The following is a 25354-nucleotide window of genomic DNA, read 5'->3' on the forward strand; positions in this document are numbered from 1 at the left end:
CGCGCAGTCTTCTAAACTCCTGACTCCATGTAATGCCAAGATGTTTAGATTTACTTTTGTTTATACTTTTGTAATGCTTTTTAATGACGTGGATCATAATTACAGTCTGTCTATCAGGTTGCGTGATCCTCGTAATGTTACGTGGAAAATACAACGCAGAGCTAAATGTACATCACACTCGCACAAATGCGACCAGTATTTTTTCGGATTGGCATTTAATTTCTTTCACTAGCAAATGCGAGTGAACTGCTGGTACTTTGGAGCCCACTGAATGTCCATTTTATGTTCGCTAACGTTAGCTTGAAACAATTAGTGTTTACCATTCCACAACATACGGAGTTGAAAAGGGATTTATCAATGTGTTTACGTACAGCTGACAGTCAGAAAACTCAGCATCATAAACAGGAGGTGCAGACACGGGGCAGCTACGTCGAATAATGATGTATTAATCCTTTGACAAACTGTGTGTTGCAGCTCGAGAATAGAGATGTTAGATTTACTCAGTGAATTTATTTTACATTAAAATGTAAACAATTTAAAAATTTAAAAAATAATAAAATCAGGCACTATTCATTTGTACTTTTTAAAACTTTTTTTTTCTACCACCATATTTGAAATGCAACAGAAAAGGTCCCACATCTAGCATCACTGGTTGTAATTCCGACAGTGTCCACAAGATGGCAGCAGTGTATGTGCAAAGTTTCAGATGGATAATTATGTATGAGAAAACTACATGACATTTAGTGTGAAGTCACCCAGGTACATTTGGGCAAATTGTGAAGGAGACATTTACATGACAATTTTTATGCAAGAATATAGTCAAATCTGTATACTTGGACTTTGATTTAGCTTTTCCAGTATTAGTAGCCATATTATAAGTTCAATATTTGCAAAAACACCCAGTTTTCATTACTCTCCATATTCTTATAATTTTTATCCAAAAGGAAAAGGCTTGCTGTCGCACAAGGTTAGCAGCTACATTTTGCAACAGATACAGGGTTTCCATATGGGATACTTTATGGGATACTCCCATAAAGCCCAGCTCATTGGCTATCTAGCTAGCTTTGTGTGACCCTGATTGGTGCTTATTTGACAAAGTTACAGTCGATCAAGTGAAGACCAAACGTGTCATCGGCATGCCATGAAGGCTTCACTCGCTGTCCAAATTTGGTGTCCTATAGGATATACTACACCCCTAATGATATAGGGAAGTCTGGTTACCTTCTAGGGTTAGATTTTCACATATTCCTTTCTTTGCAAATTGAATGAGTAGAAATACAAAAATCGATCGTGCATGCTATATGGACCTTTTAAGTATATGAAAAATGATTTTATCTAACAAAACAACACTTCACGTTATCTCTGGGACCCATTGGATGACAAATCAGAGCAAGATTTCAGAAGGTAAGTACACATTTCACCTTCAGAGGTGAATTTATCAAACCTATCGTGGTGAAAAAAGTGTTTTGTTGTTAGGAGCTCTCCTCAAACAATAGCATGCCATTTTCACAGTAATAGCTACTGTGAATTGGACAGTGCAGTTATATTAACGAGAATTTAAGCGTTCAGCCGATAGAAGACACTTATATGTACGAACATTTGTTGTTTCTCTAAAAATCTGTGATCGTGACAAGGTGCTGCATGATTTACAACTGCCCCGTTGACGGGACGCCTATCTCAAAGAAGTTTTTAACTCGGATCTCGTACCTGCGTACATGGACAAAGAATTGCGTAGTTGGCAGGTCTGCTTTTCTTTAGATCCATTTGATGTGCTTATCATTGGTTCAACATAATAAGATTGACAATATTTGTCTTGGCAAAATAAGTCCTAACTCTACGTTTACATCTCAATTTAACTTCTTGTTCCATTTGATTTAGTCACACTATTCCTTTGAGAAAATTCTGAAGGAGAAATCTAAAGCACACAGTCAAACAAATTAGGCTATACATCTGAATGGTGTCTTGGACATATAACTGAAACCCCAGTCACCCAACAGGGCTGCAGCGGAGCATCCGAGCTACTGAGCTCAACACTGTTCCAGAGGCTGATACACAAATAAGCTTACAAAAACACATTATCGGCTAGCTATAGAACACCGGCCTATGGTTGAGGAAACCACACGACACCAGAAACCACACGACACCAGAAACCACACGACACACGACACCACACCACAGTCCTACTGCACATCCCACCTAGATCACATCTGATGAACAAATTAGTAGCATTCATGGAAATGTCTCGATCATATTGTAGAACTTGGAGCTGTATGTTCCTAGACTATAACATAATATACAGCACATTCAGAAAGTATTCAGACCCCTTGAATTTTCCACATTGTTACATTACAGCCTTATTCTAAAATGGACTAAATACTTTCCCCCCCATCCTTAATCTACACACAATACACCATAATGACAAAGCAAAAACAGGTTTTTAGAAATGTTTGCAAATATATAAAAAATATCACATTTACATAAGTACTGTATCAATAACCTACTGGTAAGACACGTTTCGCATTTATTCAGCTGAATACGTAATCTAACTAACTTAAGTGCCATGCTCAAAGGCTCACATCAGTGGGACCCACCTGGGTCCTGATCCAGTTAATATCTGTAACAGGTATAGGCCACACTACTGCCTCTCACCACAATTACTAGTAGAAATAATTATTAATTTTCACCCAATTAGTGGAAGTTTAAAAAGAATCCACAGTAAAACCAATACAGTGACACCTCCAGTAAGATAAACCTGGTGGTCTCATACGCAGTTAGTGCATACCAACCACATGAAACCAGAAAGTGGCTGGTTCAAGTCCAAGATGGCATACTGCTGCGGTGGCCAGCCCCTTGAGCCATAACTAAGGCACTTAACTGGAAAATACTTCTGCAGATCTTGTGGAACATTCATAAGCTGCAGTCAGAAATTGAATACATGCACTGTCAGCTGTTGATGATTTTTATGAACATTTTTGATCTCATCTTAAAAGTTTAATTCTACAGATTTTAGAGCAGTCAGTCCAACACAACAAAAAGCTTTCTCTGCTCTGAAGAAAAATGGCATGGGTAAAAACCTCTACAGGACCAATCATTCACTAAACCTCAACTAAATGCTGTAATAAATCATGTGGAGGTGACTAAACTGCTTGGAGTAACCCTGGATTGTAAACTGCCAAGATCAAAACATGTTGATACAACAGTAACTAAGATGGGGAGAAGTATGTCCATAATAAAGCGCTGTTCTGCCTTTTTAACAGCATCAACAAGACAGATCAAATCAAAGTTTGTCACATGCGCTGAATACAACAGGTGTAGACCTTACAGTGAAATGCTTACTTACAGGCTCTAACCAATTGTGCAAAACAAGGTATTAGGTGAACAATAGGTAGGTAAAGAAATAAAACAGTAAAAAGACAGGCTATATATAGTAGCGAGGCTATAAAAGTAACGAGGCTACATACAGACACGGGTTAGTCAGGATGATTGAGGGAGTATGTACATGTAGATAAGGTTAAAGTAACTATGCATATATGAATAACAGAGTGTAACAGTAACGTAAAAGAGGGGTTGGCGGGTGGGACACAATGCAGATAGCCCGGTTAGCCACTGTGCAGGGGCACTGGTTGGTCAGCCCAATTGAGGTAGTATGTACAGTTAAAATGACTATGGGGGGAGCACACAATGCAAATAGTCCGGGTAGCCATTTGATTACCTGTTCAGGAGTCTTATGGCTTGGGGGTAAAAACTGTTGAGAAGCCTTTTTGTCCTAGACTTGGCACTCCGGTCCCGCTTGCCATGTGGTAGAACAGTCCATCACTGGTGTGGCTGGGGTCTTTGACAATTTTTAGGGCCTTCCTCTGACACCGCCTGGTGTAGAGGTCCTGGATGGTAGGCAGCTTAGCCCCAGTGATGTACTGGGCCGTACGCACTACCCTCTGCAGTGCCTTGAGGTCAGAGGCCAAGAAGTTGCCGTACCAGGCAGTGATGCAACCAATCAGGATGCTCTAGGTCCTACAGGCCCTAGTTTTGTTGAACCTGGACTACTGTTCAGTTGTGTGGTCAGGTGCCACAAAGAGGGACCTCTGAAAATGTCAATTGGCTCAGAACAAGGCAGCACGGGCTGGCCCTTAAATGTACATTTAGAGATAACAATAATATGCATGTAAATCTCTCATGGCTCAAAGTGGAAGATAGATTGACACTGAGCCGTTTGTCTGAACTACTAGCACACAGCTCGGACACCCATTGCATACCCCACAAGACATGCCAAAGTCAAAAACAGAATATTGGAGGAGCACAGTACTACGTAGTGCCATGGCTACATGAAACTCTATTCCACATCGGGTAACTGATGCAAGCAGTAGTATCAGATAAACAACCCCCCCCGATAAATACACCTTATGGAACAGCTGGGACTGTGAAGAGACACATACAGAGGAACAGACACATGCTTACACATATACATGATAAGACACGCACACTGAATTTTGTATTGTCGATATGTGGTAGCAGAGTAGTGGCCTGCGGGAACGCACTTAATGTGTTGTGAAAAGTGTTAAGTAATGTCATGTAATATTTTAAATGGTATATAAAACTGCCTTAATGTTACTGGAGCCCAGGTAAAACAGCTGCTGCCTTTAGTTCAGGTCATTAGGAGTAACAACGTGCCATAGTGAAGCCACAATTCAACTATTTCACTCTGGTCCGTGGCGGTGCACACAACGCATTCAGTCGGCACCCACTTTAGTGGAAGGTATTCAATCATCTTTAATGAGTTCTTATAAGGACTTCAGAAATGGCATGTTGTGGGTTACTTCACATGCTTATTGAAGAAGCTAATGTTAACCTTTAGGAGGGGTCTTCAACTTACTGTCTGCCCTCAAAGGGACCATTGTCAACATGCCATCAACTAAGTCCAAAGAAAGGGGAAGAAATGATGGGATGTGGGAACGAAAGGGGAAAGTTCTTTCCAGATTGACAGAGTAAAAAGGTTGATGGTTAGAATATACAATACAGTCTCAGAGAAACGATGAAAGGATATGAAACCAAATTCAACATAACAGTAGTTGTGGTTGGCAACAATACCCTGTTTTGTTACTGTTGGAGCGAGGTAGAGGGTTTAACTGCCACTACTGTTGCACTCAGAGGACCAGGCAGCTTAGTGCTTTCCATAGGACATGGAGTGTGTGTATGGCAGGTTGACGATTACTGCCATTAGTCTTTTTCTGGAGGCAATTTCCACTTAGCTGCAAAGTTAAATGTGCTATATTGTACAAATTAAAAGGTTAGGGTTAGCAGTGTGTTTAAGGTTAGGGTTAGCAGTGTGTTTAAGGTTAGGGTTCAAATCCAATTTGATGACTTTGTGGCTGTGTCAGATAGTGACCACTCTGCAGAGCTGCCTCCAGAACAAGATTAATGACAAAAAAACACCAACCTGCATGTGTGTGTGTGTGTAGACATGGGAAATGCAGTCACAAGCCACAGCGAGCCATAAAGAAACTGTACAGCATGTTGTTATTGACCTCAAGCGACGAAAGCACATTTCTACTGCAGGCAATTCAAAAGTCAGCACACTTATTTCTCATTTTGGAACTTGAGGCTATTCCCTCAATCTCATTTATGAGCGAATTCCCTTGAAAATGTCTGCACATTGTGGAGTGTTTGGTTTAATGCTTGAGTAGAACACACATAACTGCACCACATATCACACTTTCACAAAATGCTTGAAGACATGGCTAAAAGTCAATCAGATTTGTGAACATGGTCCCTAGCTGTGTGTTGTCGCTCTCCATGTTGTCTGTAGCTTGTGAGGTGTGGAAAAACTTTGTTGATTTTATTAATTTTGTCTTGTTGGTTTTTGTTCTATGTTGCTCTGTCTGTATGCTACGTCTTGCTTATCCTATGTTGCTGTTGTCTATATTGTAATTGTTTTTAATAACCTGCCCAGGGACTGCGGTTGAAAATGAGCCGGCTGGCTAAAACCGGCACTTTTACTAAAACGTTGATGAATTAATGTGCACTGTCCCTGTAAAAATAAAATACACTCAACTCAACAACTCCAGTGAGGTTCACCCTTGTGGCTTACCCAGGTGCAGGTGGTGATGTAGTGAACATGTGTGCTCTGCTCTGTGTGAATGCTGTGGTTGTTTCGATCAGTACAGAGGGCTCTGTGTGTTTGTGTGAGACTGGGCTATTAAAGAGACAGAATGGAGAGTGAGATGGGTGGGCAATACAGACACACACAGCTCTGCCAGAACAGCCCAAGGGAAGTCAGGTGCTCATCCTACATACTTTCTAAATGTAATCTGTTACAGTTGTTCGTTACCTGTCCAAAATGGCTTAACCAAACTCAGTAATGTAATCTGATTTCTTTTGGATCACTTTTCCCTTAAGGAGGCATTAGAAGACAAAACGATCCATCAAATGCATTTGGGGTGTCATCATAGTGGTATCTGACTTGTGGAACAAACTTAAACTTGTGCCTTTTTTGAAAATGTTGAATTGAATGTGTTGTGTCAATGTATATTCTCACAAACATCCTTCTGATTTTTTTTTTTTAAAGAGCCAAGGCCGCATCTGTAGTATCTGTAATGTGATTACAATATTTTTGCTGGTAACGTAACCATTCATTTTTTTGTAATCAGATTACATATAATCAGTTACTCCCCAACTCTGTAAGTACCCATATATATTACAGCACATCTACAGTAGACTGGTGCTCTAAGACTTGAGCAAAATGCCATTAAACTGACACCATCAGACAGGAAGAGAGTCCCAGTCAATAACATCTGCACTGCCGCAGCAGCAGGTAGGCTAACTCTCCAAAACCAATACACACGCACAGTGCAATCAGCTGTTGTTACATTAATCAATATAGACATCTTAACAGCCCTATGAAAGACTGGTGCCTCCCCTCTCACAACAGGCAACCAGCACCCAGCTGCAGTGGTGCCAGAACACAAGGCAACAACAACCAACATGTGTTCAGAGTCATGGGAAGCCATGCACATCATACTAAGCACTTCACAGTATAAATCTTTGTTGAGAGGAAGAATGTCAAGCCTAATGCAGAATTATGCTCACACAGAACACACACCGACTGATATTTATACCAAACTGACTGAAGGCAACTTGTAGTGTTGTGTTGCAGACTGTGTGATATAGTGGTAAACCTCAAGCATATGCTCAGGGGAGAAGCTGGCAATGCTGACAAAGACAAATAGTTTCATTACCACTATAGTGGAGGAGTAAACACTACAGACCAAACACACACACACATACCTCAGAGTCGCTGTTTGTATCAGAGTTTGCTGCCATTTTCTCCTTTGGGACCCCAATGACATGAAAATAAAAGCCCCCAATAGAAGACAGAACCCAAATCAAAAGAGACAGATCAGAGGAGACGGTAAACAGGCCTTGAAAAGCTCCTCAGTCCTACTGTCACTTCACCTCTCACAGAACACACCTCAGTACATAAACACACCCATTTCTCCTACCCTCATCCAATCAATTGATATCAAATCTACATAACCAGACCCCTTGCTACAGACTTCAGGGCTCTGTTTTGCATGCCCCTTGGCTCATTGTCAACCACTCTGTGTGGTGTATATTTGAATAATCCCACCCCTTTCTCAGTTCTGACCAATGTGTGCAGCCCATGTATATTTGATGCAGCAGTAGCGCTGTCCTGTCACTCCTTCCTTCAGGAGAGATGCTGCACTGTTGGAAGCTTTACAACATCTGCCCTGTCTCCTTTTAAACAAGCCCCTACTGTCCTCATTCTGCACAGCCACAGCTTTGCTCCACAATGCACACACAGATGTTGTGCTTGTGCAAGATACATGCATGTGCAGACACACACACGTTTGTGTCACTAATGGTCAAACAGTCAGGAAGGAAGAGTTTCATTTAAGCACAGCTCATCACTTAGTACTCATACAGGCTGCCGGCGCCCCAGACTCTAGCACCGCTCACTGCTCCCATCCAACCCTCCTAGCATCTCAGCTGGCAGTACCAGGGCAAGAGTGATACTGCAGTGGGGAAGAAGAGTCTTTCCAGTGTGTGTGTGTACGTACATGTCACATGCATCTGTGGCACTAAAGGGACTAAAGGCACTAAAGGGATGCACAGCCTCAAATACTTTTCAATGTACGCAATGTGGATACAACGTGCGCGCACACACACACACACACACACACACACACACTTTAGTCAGTCACCGTACTAGGCGATAATATAAAAGATTTACCATAATCTGTCTGGTATTATGCATTACTCATTCTTAGGGAATTCGGTTTTTGAGACTACACTATTCCCTCCCATTTTACAGTAAGGTTTAAAAGTCAAATGAATGGGCACAGCAGAAAGACTGAGCCACATACATTTTCTCTGTCTTTTGTAATGCCTTAAGAAAGGCAGTCCAGAACTGAAGCAGGAACATGATTCTCTCAGTTCAGCAGCATTCAGACAGACTCATTGACCTCAATATGTAGATTAAGAAGCACAACTCCTCTGGGTTTCAGATCATCTGAGACAGACAGACCAGACAGACAGACCAGACAGACAGACCAGACAGACAGACCAGACAGACAGACCAGACAATTCAGATAATCTAGGACTACAAGAGAGAAAGAGAGCGCTGGGCTTCAGACCACACACATTAATCTTCCTTTGACAGATTTGCTGTGAGAGGAATTCACAGTCAGCCTCTGGGAGGAGAGGCTGTCTGGAATACTGTGGACCACTACCAGATCCAGATCCCAACCTACAGGATCATCACTGTCAGCGACCAACATATAGACAGTGCAATGAATACTGTAAGCAGTAGACAGTATCCTCTTATACAGACCATACAGTATGGTAAAAACCCACTAAGATCCTGTAAAGCTGTGAGAAATGTGCAGGGCCGGCTGGAGGGTGAGAGGGGGGCATTCCCATTTCCACGCAGACTGGAGTGCCATGCCCACTTTCCTGTGGTGTCAATACTACTTCCTGTAGTATTGAAAGGAGTCCAGGTCCTGTATTCACAAAGCGTCTTAAGAGTGCTGATCCAGATCTGCCCTCTTATTCATTATGATTTAACAGGCTGAACTGATCCTAGAACAGCACTCATACTCTAAGACACTTTGTAAATATGGGCCCTGGTCCTCTCTAAAACTCTCTCATCAGGGACTGATAATCAGGATTGTCTGAAAGAGCTGACAGCATGCCCCAAGAGATGGGATGACACACACACATATACACACAGCTCAGACAGACTAGATAACACTATAATAAACAGCTGTCTTTGGAGACTCCACCAGAACATATTCCCAAACATAATTAAAATGCCTGGCTCCTCCCAGTTTACATTGTAGGGTCATCTGGCACGGGGCCAGAATGGCATACCTGATGATGAAACTACTATTCACTGACAGACAGGATACATGTTATTGGAACTCCCCAAAATGGCCTCTGCATCTCTGTGACAAGAACAGTCTTGTTTCCTAATTGGAACAGTAGGGAAAAAGTCAGATGTAAATCAGATGCACTTAGAACAGATACAAATTTGAGTCATTTACTGTGTAAACCTTTGGTCAACAGACCTTCATCAAATGGAAAACAAGTGAGACAGGAAAACACATGGTTGCTCAAACTGTGCTCCTGTGTCTGAGGCACGTAGCACTGTAGACACTTGGTCCTCAGACTCCCCTGGGTACAACACTGACACCAGAGTGAGCTGGCAGAGAGAAGGTGGCGCCATCTAGTGCCCTCCACATGAAACAGCTTGTCAAACACACGTACACACACCCGAAAATGACAACAACCCCATGTCATAAAATAACACCGGATGCCAATGACATAAATGCCAATGGCTATTATAAATAGCAGAGCATTGCATCACACTAGTGGGACAGTAATTGTAATGCACACAGCGATCTAACACACACAGAAATGCTACTGCCCTGTAGACAAGGACAACTTGCACCCCAAGTATAGTTCAGTCATGTGATGTGTGTGAGACAGGGTCTCTCTCTAGGGGTAGGGCAGCAGACAATGCAACCTGGCTCTTATGAAGCCAGGGTAGGCTATGCTGAATAGGCTCAAAGGCACTGCTATTCTCCACTGAGGTTAATTCAGGACATGTAAAACATTCCGAGAACACAGAGTTTTCACAATAGAGACCAAAATGCCTTATCAGCATTCTCAGATCAACTAAAATCATTAAAAACACATTGTTCACAAGAAGATTTCAAGAATCTAACAGCTCTCACTGAACTTCCACATCACCAGTTATCGACCGCCTCTGCATGAACATCAGTTCACAGCAGCCCACAGCAGCCCACAGCAGCCCACAGCAGCCCACAGCAGCCCACAGCAGCCCACAGCAGCCCTGGCCCCCACATGAGGAGAAGTCCTTAGTGCTGAACCTGCACTTCCTCCTCCATTCAATTAAGGTCCTTTATCTGACCCAGCTAAACGTTTCTGTTGGAACCAGGCTGCACAAGCAGCATTCCTCGACCCTCTGTTCTGTTTTATCCTCGACAAGCCGGTGTGGAGAAACAATCGGCTCGTGAGGTCGTGGCGAGGAGGTGTTCCGTCAGAGGGCTGAGGAAATGAAAGAGGCCATCAGAGATGAATAGAGGGAGGGAAGGGAAGAGAGAGGGAGAGAGAGAGAGATGGAAGGAGAACTCCTATTATCAATTACTTAGGTATGACCCTCAGTATATATTCCAGAGGAAACACTGAGTGCCAATGGCACATGATCCCATGTCTTTAGATGTGTTTTCCCCCTCTAATGCTCAGTTGGATAGTTCTCTATGAAAGCAATGGCCTTTAGATGGATACAAGCTTCTGGATAGCTCCCACTAGGTAACAAACCACTGCACTACAACCAGTGTGCCTACCCAGTCTCTGCAGTGAGTGTAGAATTCGATGGCACTCCTGTGCAGGGCTGGCCAGTGTGGCCCCAGTCATCCATCCCTACCTCCTCTGTCCAAAATGGGCTCTCACTCGCACTCTCTCCCTCTCCGACCAGAAGTCATGGTGGACAAGCACAGATCCAAGTGATACCTCTACAAGTGATACCTCTACAAGTGATACCTCTACAAGTGATACCTCTACAAGTGATACCTCTACAAGTGATACCTCTACAAGTGATACCTCTACAAGTGATACCTCTACAAGTGATACCTCTACAAGTGATACCTCTACAAGTGATACCTCTACAAGTGATACCTCTACAAGTGATACCTCTACACGGTAGAACTGTTTTCCAGCAACTCAAAAGGCTGTAGGGGCTGTTTTAGCTGCTTTATTTAGCTGACGTCTCTAGAGAGAGGGCTACTACGGAAGCACCAGAGAACAACACATACACACCTTTATAATAGGTTGATTATAGTTGGCCATTTGAAATGTATTTGTTATGGTCTTATTTAAAACAAACATTTTTTGGGTGGGGGGTATAAATATATATTTTTGTTGCTGTTTATACTGTTCTGTGTTCCAGTTACAGAAGCCAAGCTGAACAAAGGTCTGCATTTCCATTTAGCTATAAATAAATAGCCCTGAATTATCCCCGTCCCTACACCTTTGACAGAGACCTGGGGCCTTCTGTCAGACTAGTGTTTTACCATTCACTCTACTCTCACCAATTTACCCAAAGCTGAGGAAACCAGAGACCTGGGGCCTTCTGTCAGACTAGAGCTTTACCATTCACTCTACTCTCACCCATTTACCCAAAGCAGAGGAAACCAGAGATTATTATTGCTTTTCAATGACCCCCAGATCACCGTAAAGCTCAAACTGCAGCTGAATAATTACTTTCAATTCCAGACAGAAAACAAAGCACTTTGTTGTAAACCTGCATGGGAAGGTATTGTTAATGTTTATCTAGACTAGCTAGGGTCTGTTAGTACCCAAGTACTGCAGGTCTGTTGTAACCAAATAGTGGAGGAAGAGAAAATATGCAGCCAGACAACAGACACCTGAATCTGCAAATAACCAAGACAGACAAAACGATGTACAGTGCCTTGCGAAAGTATTCGGCCCCCTTGAACTTTGCGACCTTTTGCCACATTTCAGGCTTCAAACAAAGATATAAAACTGTATTTTTTTGTGAAGAATCAACAAGTGGGACACAATCATGAAGTGGAACGACATTTATTGGATATTTCAAACTTTTTTAACAAATCAAAAACTGAAAAATTGGGCGTGCAAAATTATTCAGCCCCCTTAAGTTAATACTTTGTAGCGCCACCTTTTGCTGCGATTACAGCTGTAAGTCGCTTGGGGTATGTCTCTATCAGTTTTGCACATCGAGAGACTGAATTTTTTCCCATTCCTCTTTGCAAAACAGCTCGAGCTCAGTGAGGTTGGACGGAGAGCATTTGTGAACAGCAGTTTTCAGTTCTTTCCACAGATTCTCGATTGGATTCAGGTCTGGACTTTGACTTGGCCATTCTAACACCTGGATATGTTTATTTTTGAACCATTCCATTGTAGATTTTGCTTTACGTTTTGGATCATTGTCTTGTTGGAAGACAAATCTCCGTCCCAGTCTCAGGTCTTTTGCAGACTCCATCAGGTTTTCTTCCAGAATGGTCCTGTATTTGGCTCCATCCATCTTCCCATCAATTTTAACCATCTTCCCTGTCCCTGCTGAAGAAAAGCAGGCCCAAACCATGATGCTGCCACCACCATGTTTGACAGTGGGGATGGTGTGTTCAGGGTGATGAGCTGTGTTGCTTTTACGCCAAACATAATGTTTTGCATTGTTGCCAAAAAGTTCAATTTTGGTTTCATCTGACCAGAGCACCTTCTTCCACATGTTTGGTGTGTCTCCCAGGTGGCTTGTGGCAAACTTTAAACAACACTTTTTATGGATATCTTTAAGAAATGGCTTTCTTCTTGCCACTCTTCCATAAAGGCCAGATTTGTGCAATATACGACTGGTTGTTGTCCTATGGACAGAGTCTCCCACCTCAGCTGTAGATCTCTGCAGAGATGCAGTTCATCCAGAGTGATCATGGGCCTCTTGGCTGCATCTCTGATCAGTCTTCTCCTTGTATGAGCTGAAAGTTTAAAGGGACGGCCAGGTCTTGGTAGATTTGCAGTGGTCTGATACTCCTTCCATTTCAATATTATCACTTGCACAGTGCTCCTTGGGATGTTTAAAGCTTGGGAAATCTTTTTGTATCCAAATCCGGCTTTAAACTTCTTCACAACAGTATCTCGGACCTGCCTGGTGTGTTCCTTGTTCTTCATGATGCTCTCTGCGCTTTTAACGGACCTCTGAGACTATCACAGTGCAGGTGCATTTATACGGAGACTAGATTACACACAGGTGGATTGTATTTATCATCATTAGTCATTTAGGTCAACATTGGATCATTCAGAGATCCTCACTGAACTTCTGGAGAGAGTTTGCTGCACTGAAAGTAAAGGGGCTGAATCATTTTGCACGCCCAATTTTTCAGTTTTTGATTTGTTAAAAAAGTTTTAAATATCCAATAAATGTCGTTCCACTTCATGATTGTGTCCCACTTGTTGTTGATTCTTCACAAAAAAATACAGTTTTATATCTTTATGTTTGAAGCCTGAAATGTGGCAAAAGGTCGCAAAGTTCAAGGGGGCCGAATACTTTCGCAAGGCACTGTATGAACATCTGGTTAGTAGCCGGGCTGTGAACAGAGTTTTGCCCTTTGAGAGTGCGGTCAGTGTGTGAAACTGTGGACTATTACTAAACGGTTACAGTGCATTCCAGCCAGCCTGTCGTCCTCATTACATGAATATAATACCACCTTGTGTGATCTCAAGCGCCAAAAACAGGCCTTATCAAAATGTTGACTTTAAAGAGGGGCCAGGAGTTAATTAGGACTGATGGTTGCCGTTGGACACAGTGTTGACATTGTGTGGTGAGCAGATTTAATAAGGGAACGAGTGATGTCAGTGTCTGGACTGAACTTCCTGTCTTGCTCAGTAGAGGAGGGTCTTGTCTAAAGGAAGTGAAGAACAACAGGTATCTAGACATCTCTAACTTTAACAAAACTATAGTAACACTAGATGGCAACTTCTCTTTTGGCTAAATTGAAAACCAAACCTGTGGTTTTCCACATGGAGTGAAGGTGATGTATATTAGTTCCTAAAAAGGTTAGATCATTCCTCAATGTATGACATTAAATACTTATTAATCTCATAACTGTCATAAGCTAAGGTTGCACCTGGTGACCCTGCATGCTGGTTTTTCTGTCTGACCACATGTCTCTCTGAATACGTCGTCATATTCGTGGGTCCCCCAACCCCTACAGCTACTAAAGCACTCGTATTAAAAATTATTTACAGGACCAGTATCCATTTCTGCAGCAATGCAACGCTGCAACGTACCAGTCATCCTGGCCTATTACACAGCTGCATGGAAAGACGGACAGCTGTAGCTAGACCTACAGTAGCCTAGTTATGATAGAATACTGGAGAGGGAATCTGCACTTGTTTTTCTCTTTTCTGAATGTAGTTCTCTTCCCGGTTATCCCATTATGTCACAAGAGAGACCTGAGAGATGAGCCCAGATCAGTCTGCTGAAGGCCCGGGGAGGGGGGGGGGGCCTTATTACAACATTGTGAAGTGCTTATTACCACTTGCTACCAGTTTATTGGCTTTTTCAGTCTTTTCTCAGTCCACCAGTTTATTTTTCTTTCACTTTGGTTCAAAAAGGTATTAAAACGTGATACGAGTTCTGGTTCTCCAAAAGGAACAAGGGGCACCGATAAGAATGGTTGCGTCTTACCGCTGCACATACAAAGTGTTTAGGATTCAGAGCCACACCTTGTCTCTTGACATAGTCGGTCTGTATGGGTCAGTGTGCTGTCTCTGCTGTCTCTGCTGTCTCTGCTGTCTCTGCTGTCTCTGCTGTCTCTTCACATGTTCCAGTGAATCACCACACTGACTATATAGACTACTACCCTCTCTCATTTACATTTTTACAAGGCAGTCAGGTCTAGAAAGGAGGGAAGGCTTTTAAGAAGGACACTCCAAGGAGACGGGAAGAAAACTCTTATATTAGAATGGAATCTGTGGGATAGTTTTACTCCAGGGTCTAAATCCTTTAGTCTTAACGATGTAGAACAGGTCCCATATTTGTAGACCAGGACTATTCAATGTCGGTTCTGGAGGGCCAAAACACTTTCCGTTCTCATCTTCTCCTTCTAATAAGGCACTAATTTAGACCTGGGATACCAGGGGAGTGCAATTAACTACCAGGTAGAAACAAAAACCAGAAGTGTTTTGGCCCTTCAGGACCGGAATTGAACAGCCCTCCTATAGACAATGATGGCCTGTGTTATGAAAAGGTAATAATATTAGGGTTGGGCCGATATGATTAAATCGAATATTGTGATATTTAACATTGATGACATATTGTGAAGTGCAAGACGATTTATCTTGATGTGCAAGACTATAATCTATTTGAAGTTCACAAATCAAAACAGTTTTATCAGTCACGCTGTATCAAGATGTTGAAAATTAAGTCTAAATGAATTAACTAAGACATATTTCTTCGCCATAAGAAGATTATTTAGTTAAAATGTGATTAATATCATAAATAATCACAAAAATAGCAGTCTAATGATTTAGTCATTAAAGGCGCAAAACGATTGTCTCAGATATTGCAATATTTGTAGTAGCATATCGTAGAAGAGGTCACCCTAAATAATACAGCAATATTTAGCATATCGTAGAAGAGGTCACCCTAAATAATACAGCAATATTTAGCATATCGTAGAAGAGGTCACCCTAAATAATACAGCAATATTTAGCATATCGTAGAAGAGGTCACCCTAAATAATACAGCAATATTTAGCATATCGTAGAAGAGGTCACCCTAAATAATACAGCAATATTTAGCATATCGTAGAAGAGGTCACCCTAAATAATACAGCAATATTTAGCATATCGTAGAAGAGGTCACCCTAAATAATACAGCAATATTTGAACATATGGGCCAATGTGAGGAAATACTTGGTTTGGAGATGAAATCGATTTGGCTTTGGCGTTAGTGATTCTTGCCATTGCTCAGTTCATAAGACAACACCTGAACACTACAGCCTAGTAGTAGAGATGTGCACAGTCTTGAACGCACGCGCACACACACACACACAGACACACTTCCCCCGGATAAGAACGGGGCTGAACAAAATGCTGAGATAAGAGAACATGAAAAGCTCAGTCTCTGCCTCTCCAAACACCGCCATAACAGCTTCTCCCTGAATAGCTCTTCTGACTCACACCAACTGCCATTAGCTCAGAGCATTTTATAGAAATATTAAACAAGTGGTAATAATGATATGCTCATCCATAACAGCTAAATGAATGTTCTCAATGGGCTGAATAGCTCGATGACTAGGCTAACACCAGCTTATAATGTAGCGGATTTCTAATTATACAATATTCAGTTGCTCCATTTAGTGCAGTAGTTTAACACGCAGTCATGGACTCATTAACACATTGGACTCATCCATATCTGGATCCAATAACTGATACATTAAGTATAAAAGGCACGACATCTTGTTTTGAACAGGTCACTCATCCCCTCTGCCCTTCAGCCAGCTCCCTCCTGGTTCATCTGCCTAGCGACTGAGCCCGTTCATGGTTAGTCTCCCAGGCGACCGGGGAGACCATAATGATATGAGTGACGTTCCTCAGCCTGTGATGAGGCTGTTAGAGTCTATGATTGACAGGTCAGACATTACACGTACACACATGCACGCACACTTGTGTGATTGACAGGTCAGACACCACAAGCTATATACCCCCTGGCGACAGCCATTATGAAGCTGTTAGCATAATAAGAAACAGGCCTCTAGTCCAATCCTCCCCTGACCTTTATGTAGTCACAGAGTCTTAGTACAGGCTCCGGGCTCAGACCCGTAGTACAGGCTCAGACCCGTAGTACAGGCTCAGACCCGTAGTACAGGCTCCGGGCTCAGACCCGTAGTACAGGCTCAGACCCGTAGTACAGGCTCCGGGCTCAGACCCATAGTACAGGCTCCAGACACAGACCCGCAGTACAGACTCCAGACACAGACCCGCAGTACAGACTCCAGCCACAGACCCGCAGTACAGACTCCAGCCACAGACCCGCAGTACAGACTCCAGCCTCAGACCCGCAGTACAGACTCCAGCCTCAGACCCGCAGTACAGACTCCAGCCTCCAGACCCGCAGTACAGACTCCAGCCTCAGACCCGCAGTACAGACTCCAGACCCGCAGTACAGACTCCAGACCCGCAGTACAGACTCCAGACCCGCAGTACAGACTCCAGACCCGCAGTACAGACTCCAGACCCGCAGTACAGACTCCAGACCCGCAGTACAGACTCCAGACCCGCAGTACAGACTCCAGACCCGCAGTACAGACTCCAGGCTCAGACCCGCAGTACAGACTCCAGGCTCAGACCCAGACCCGCAGTACAGACTCCAGGCTCAGACCCGTGGTACAGACTCCAGGCCAGACCCGTGGTACAGACCCCAGACCCGTGGTACAGACCCCAGACCCGTGGTACAGACCCCAGACCCGTGGTACAGACCCCAGACCCGTGGTACAGACCCCAGACCCGTGGTACAGACCCCAGACCCGTGGTACAGACCCCAGACCCGTGGTACAGACCCCAGACCCGTAGTACAGACCCCAGGCTCAGACCCGTAATACAGACTCCAGGCTCTTTGACTTAAGACAAAGCAGTGACATTTCAGCTGTAAGTCAGATGCTGAAGACCTCAGGGTATTGGCCCGCTAAGCCTTTACTCATAACATCTGGAGTCTGGACTTCACCTGAGAATAACCAACTGGAACATTATCCCAAGCTTATGGCCCTAGCCAGCAGTCAATAGGTTGTCATGCTCATATATGTTGTGACTGGATAAGCAATATCCTGACCTGTACCCAGAGGAGTTTGCATGCCTGGTTCGTTTTCTATGTGCATTCTTCAGACATTCCTGAATTTGCAGATTCATATAATGCTAATTGTAATTTGGCATACTACTTCTGTGCTACTTCTGGGCAACTGTTACCCACGGTAGGCGGGTGGGGCATCTTTGGCCTGGCCGGGTCTTTAATATGGACCAAGGCTAATTGTCCACTTCCTCTCCTAATCTCTCCTTCCGTCCAGTTCTCCTCATCAGCCCATAAGAGCAGCAGTAAACAATAAACACGGATCTATAGTAGACTACTCCTCTAACATCAGAGACTAAATACGCAAAAAGCCATATGGAAAAAAATATGCAAAGAATGCATGCCAACCAACACACTCTAGCAGAGAAACACCTTACACTTGAAACGATCTACAACTGATACAGGCTTTATAGTGCAGGTATAGATGACACTTGAAGGTTTGGTATCACCAATGTAGTGGTCATGAATTTACGTAAAACTCCCCCACGCACACATCCTCAAGGAGTACCAATTTACCAACTCCTGCACTAAAAGGTTCATAATCTATTCTCCTCACCCAACCCTTAACCTCCAAGCACCTTACCAACAGCCATCAGACCCCCATAAAACAATTCAGGCGCAAACTAACAACGTCCGTTTGACCTTAGTTGCAGCAAGCGGGTAGCCTACTTCTTAAAACAAGTACCCACGACACAGACTGACCCATCAGAACCATACATGGCTGCCCGTGTCATGTTATAGCTCCACACAACAGCATGGTCCTGTTCCCTGCTGATAGTCAGGCTGAAGGAATCACAGACAGCAGTTAAACAGATGTCTAGCCAGACACAGACATCTTCCCAGCTGATAGGTCAGAGCTAGCGTCGTCTCATGCCCTCTAAAATAAAAAGCAGGTTAAATAGCAGCAGCACCCAGCCCCTCCTCCTATGTAGCCTAGCATCCCTCTCCCTTGCCAACAGAACACAGACAACAGGCTAGTACTTACCATGCTGCAGACTGCCAAAGCTCACACACACACACACACACACACACAGTGCTTCAGTCTCTGATAGGGACAGTGAGCCGCTCCAGGAATCTTCTGCACCGCTTACCTAGTCTATCATGAGCGAGAACGTGCACACACACACACACCCCAAACTCACAGTTACAGACTTGCAGAGAGACGTCCTGTAAGAAATCAAGCTGCATACACAGTGCTTATCGGAGAGAGAGAGAAGGAAAGAGAGAGAAAGCTCTGGGATGAGGGATCAAGCTTGCCCCAGTACAATAGACTTCAGGAAATGCCATCAGGAGCTGGGAATAAACTCCAGGCAGAGTGCAGAGCAGACTGAGGATGTGGCTACGGATACAGGGAAGGAGAGAGAGGGGATACCGGAGGGTCTGTCTGAGGAAACTACATACATAAAATCCCCCAATAACTTCAGGGTCAAATTCTAGACACTGTGCTCCTACATCAGCATTGCTTGCTGTTTGGGGTTGTAGGCTGTGTTTCTGTACAGCACTTTGTGACATCTGCTGATGTAAAAAGGGCTTTATAAATACATTTGATTGATTAATGGATTGATCTCACTGAATAATCCTGACATATCCACATTTACATCAATGCTTGATTTGTGGGAAAGTTCAAGGTATGCATGAGTATTTACAGGTTAGGATCCAACCCCTTAGTGTGGAAAGTCAGTCGCAGATGTCCAATAATTTTCAGGTTGACTGTTTAATCCAACACAGAACAGTTACCTACAGACAGGTTTTTCAATTTACTGTAGGAGTGGACAGGGATGCTAACATGTAATCACTGGCTGAGTTGAAAGATCTGGTTAAACTATGGACCTGCATTCCTTGAAATGGATGTGGATTGAAGACCAATGTTTTTGGTCTTCAAAGTGGTGTTTTGAGGACCGGGGTCACCAGACACTGCTAAAACATCACACTCAGCATGGACTACTGTGGTCGTCACCTCGCCTCCAGTTTGTTTGTTGAGCTAACTGGTCTGATACACCAGAGGCCCTGTTTGGGTACATACAGTGGGGCATGATGGTATATACTCGGCCCTGCCTGGTCATGGCCTCAGTCAGACACACTCCCACAACCAGTCTCTCTCACCTACACGTCTCTCTCGCTTACACACACACACACACACACACACACACACACACGTCCCTCTCGCTTACACACACACACACGTCCCTCTCGCTTACACTCACACACGCCCTCTCGCTTACACTCACACACGCCCTCTCGCTTACACTCACACACGTCCCTCTCGCTTACACTCACACACGTCCCTCTCGCTTACACTCACACGTCCCTCTCGCTTACACTCAAACACGCCCTCTCATATTACACTCACACACGCCCTCGCTACACACACACACGTCCCTCTCGCTTACACACACACACACGTCCCTTCTCGCACACACACACACACACACACACACGCCCCTCTCGCACACACACACACCTCTCGCATACACACCCTCTCGCATACACACACACGTCCCTCTCGCTACACACACACACACACACACACACACATCCTCTCGCTACACACACACACACGCCCTCTCGCACACACACACACACGCCCCTCTCGCTCACACACACACACACACACACTCATCCTCTCACACACACACACACACACACACACCCTCTCGCTTACACACACACACGCCCTCTCGCACACACACACACACATCCCTCTCGCTCACACACACACACACACACACATCCCTCTCGCACACACACACACACACACACATCCCTCTCGCACACACACACACATCCCTCTCGCTCACACACACACACACACACACACACCCCTCGCTACACACACACACACACACACACACACACACGTCCCTCTCGCTACACACACACACATCCCTCTCGCACACACGTCCCTCTCGCCACACACACACACACACACCACGCCCTCTCGCTACACACACACACACACATCCCTCTCGCTCACACACACACACACACACACACATCCCTCTCCGCAACACACACACACACATCCTCTCGCACACACACACACGTCCCTCTCGCTACACACACACACACACACACACATCCCTCTCGCTACACACACACGTCCCTCTCGCTTACACACACACACGTCCCTCTCGCTCACACACACACACACACATCCCTCTCTCGCACACACACCCTCTCTCACACACACACGTCCCTCTCGCCACACACACACACACACACACACACACACACACATCCTCTCGCTCACACACACACACACATCCCTCTCGCTCACACACACACACACACACACACACACACATCCCTCTCGCTCAGACACACACACACACATCCCTCTCGCTACACGTCCCTCTCGCTACACACACACACGTCCCTCTCGCTTACACGTCCCTCTCCCTCTACACACACACACACACCACGCCCCTCTCGCTACACACACCACGTCCCTCTCGCTCACACACACACACACACACACGTCCCTCTCGCACACACACACACGTCTCTCCCACACACACACACACACGTCCCTCTCGCACACACACACACGTCCCTCTCGCTTACACACACACACGTCCCTCTCGCTACACACACACACACGTCCCTCTCGCACACACACACACGCCCTCTCGCTTACACACACACACGCCCCTCTCGCATACACACCCTCTCGCATACACACACACGTCCCTCTCGCTCACACACGCACACACACACACACACACACACACACATCCCTCTCGCTACACACACACACGTCCCCTCTCACACACACACACACACACACACACACACACACACGCCCTCTCGCTAGACACACACACGTCCCTCTCGCTTACACGTCCCTCTCGCTACACACACACACGCCCCTCTACACACACACGCCCTCTCGCTACACACACACACACACACCCCTCTCGCTACACACACACACACGTCTCTCTCGCTACACACACACACACGTCCCTCTCGCACACACACACACGTCCCTCTCGCACACACGTCCCTCTCGCTTAGACACACACACACACACCACGTCCCTCTCGCTTACACACACACCACGTCCCTCTCGCACACACACACACACGTCCCTCTCGCTTACACACACACACACACACCACGTCCCTCTCGCTACACACACACACACGTCACTCTCGCTTACCCTCTCACACACACACACACACACACACGTCCCTCTCGCACACACACACACGTCCCTCTCGCTCGCTACACACACACGTCCCTCTCACACGTCCCTCTCACACACACACACCCGTCCCTCTCACACACACACACACACACGTCCCTCTCGCTTACACACACACACGTCTCCTCTCGCTTACACACACACACGTCTCTCACACACACACACACGTCCCTCTCGCTACACACACACACACACACACCACGTCCCTCTCGCTTACACACACACACCACGTCCCTCTCGCTACACACACACACACACGTCCCTCTCGCTACACACACACGTCCCTCTCGCTTACACACACACACGCGTCCCTCTTATTACACACACGTCCCTTCGCTACACACACGTCCCTCTCGCACACACACACGCGTCCTCTCTCGCACACACACGTCCCTCTCGCTACACACACACACGCGTCCCTCTCGCACACACGCGTCCTCGCTACACACGTCCTCTCGCTACACACGCGTCCCTCTCGCCACACACACGTCCCTCTCGCTACACACACACGTCCCTCTCGCTTACACACGCACGTCCCTCTCTTACACACACACACGTCCCTCTCGCTTACACACACCCCCTCTCGCTACACACACGCCCTCTCGCTACACGTCCCTCTCGCACACACACACACACACCACGTCCCTCTCGCTAACACACACCACGTCTCTCTCGCTTACACACACACACGTCCTCTCGCTACACACACACGTCCCTCTCGCTACACACACACACACACACACACCACGTCCCTCTCGCTTACACACACACACACGTCCTCTCGCTACACACACACACGTCCTCTCGCTACACACACACACACACACGTCCCTCTCGCTACACACACACACACACACGTCCTCTCGCTACACACACACACACACACACACACACACGTCCCTCTCGCTTACACACACACGCCCTCTCGCACACACACCCCTCTCGCTACACACACGTCCCTCTCGCTTACACACACACACACCTCTCGCACGTCCACACACACACACACACACCTCTCTCACACACACACACACACACACACACACACACACACACACACACACGTCCCTCTCGCTTACACACACACACACCTCTCGCACACACACACACCCTCTCGCTACACACACACACGTCCCTCTCGCTTACACACACACACACGTCCTCTCTCTACACACACACACACACGCCTCGCACACACACACCTCTCGCACACACACACACACACCTCTCGCACACGTCCCTCTCGCACACACACACACACACACACCTCTCGCACACACACACACACTCTCTCGCACACACACACACACCTCTCGCACACACACACACACACCTCTCGCACACACACACACACCTCTCGCACACACCTCACACACACTCACACACACACACACACAATTCTCGCACGCACACACACACACACACACCACACACACCTTTCGCTTGCTTACACACACACACACACCTCTCGCACACACACCTCTTGCACACACACACACACACCTCTCGCGCACACACACACACACGTCCCTCTCGCACACACACACACGTCCTCTCGCACACACACACACCTCTCTCGCACACACACACACCCTCTCGCACACACACACACCTCTCGCACACACACACCTCTCACACACACACACACACACACACACCTCACACACACACACACACACACACACACCTCTCGCACACACACACCACACACACCTCTTTCGCTTATTACACACACACACACCTCTCGCACACACACTCTCGCACACACACACACACACACACACACACTCTCGCTTACACACACCCTCTCGCACACACACACACGTCCCTCTCGCCACACACACACACACACACACACACACACATCCCTCTCGCATACACACACCCTCTCGCATACACACACACGTCCCTCTTGCTCACACACACACACACACACACACACACACACACACACACACACACACACACACACACACGTCCCTCTCGCTTACACACACACACACACACACACGTCCTCGCACACACACACACGTCCCTCTCGCTTACACACACCTCTCGCTTACACACACACACACGCCCCTCTCGCTTACACGTCCCTCTCGCACACACACACACACACACACACACACACACCCCTCTCGCACACACACCACGTCTCTCTCGCTACACACACACACACACATGTCCGTCCTCGCTACACACACACACACACACACACACGTCCCTCTCGCACACACACACACTCCTCTCGCACACACACACACGTCCCTCTCGCTACACACACACACGTCCCTCTCGCACACACACACACACACCTCTCGCTCTACACACACACACACCTCTCGCACACACACACACCTCTCGCACACACACACACACACACACACCTCTCTCGCACACACACACACACACACACACCACTCGCACACACACCTCTCGCACACACACACACACACACCTCTCGCACACACACACTCGCACACACACACTTCTCTCTCGCACACACACACCTCTCGCACACACACACCTCTCGCACACACACACACACACACACACCACCTCTCGCACACACACACACACACACCTCTCGCTTACACACACACACACCTCTACACACACACACACACACACCTCTCGCACACACACACACACACATCACGCACACACCTCTCGCACACACACACACCCTCGCACACACACACACACCTCTCAAACACACACACACACACACCTCTCACACACACACACCTCTCGCACACACACACACACACACACACTCTCGCACACACCTCTCGCACACACACTCTCGCACACACACACACACCTCTCGCACACACACACACACCTCTCGCACACACACACACACTTACACACACACTCCTCTCGCACACACACACACACACTCTCGCACACACACGTCCTCTCGCACACACACACACACACACACACCTCTCGCACACACACCTCTCGCACACACACACACACACACACACACACACACACACACACACCTCTCGCACACACACACACACACACCTCTCGCACACACACACACACACACACACACACACACCTCTCACACACACCCCTCACACACACACACACCTCTCGCACACACACCTCTCACACACACACACACACACACACACACACACACCTCTCACACACACACACCTCTCACACACACACACCTCTCACACACACCTCTCGCACACACACACACA

At 46.2% G+C, this 25354-nt stretch overlaps 1 protein-coding gene across 6 annotated transcripts in view; it reads right to left on the reverse strand.

The window, feature by feature from the left end:
* Window positions 1-25354, reverse strand: part of LOC112267044 (septin-4-like) — an 85190-nt gene that overhangs the window by 20147 nt on the left and 39689 nt on the right. Inside the window, exon 1 of one of the 6 annotated variants that reach the window (XM_042297376.1) lies at window positions 7282-7395. The exons of the other annotated variants lie outside the window; for them this stretch is intronic. Coding sequence (XP_042153310.1) covers window positions 7282-7317 — 36 coding nt within the window. The 5' untranslated portion in view covers window positions 7318-7395. Of the gene's footprint in view, window positions 1-7281; window positions 7396-25354 lie in introns of those variants that run through there. 6 annotated transcript variants of the gene reach the window in all.

Source organism: Oncorhynchus tshawytscha, linkage group LG14, assembly GCF_018296145.1.
Source record: "Oncorhynchus tshawytscha isolate Ot180627B linkage group LG14, Otsh_v2.0, whole genome shotgun sequence".
In the NCBI taxonomy this organism is placed as follows: domain Eukaryota; kingdom Metazoa; phylum Chordata; class Actinopteri; order Salmoniformes; family Salmonidae; genus Oncorhynchus; species Oncorhynchus tshawytscha.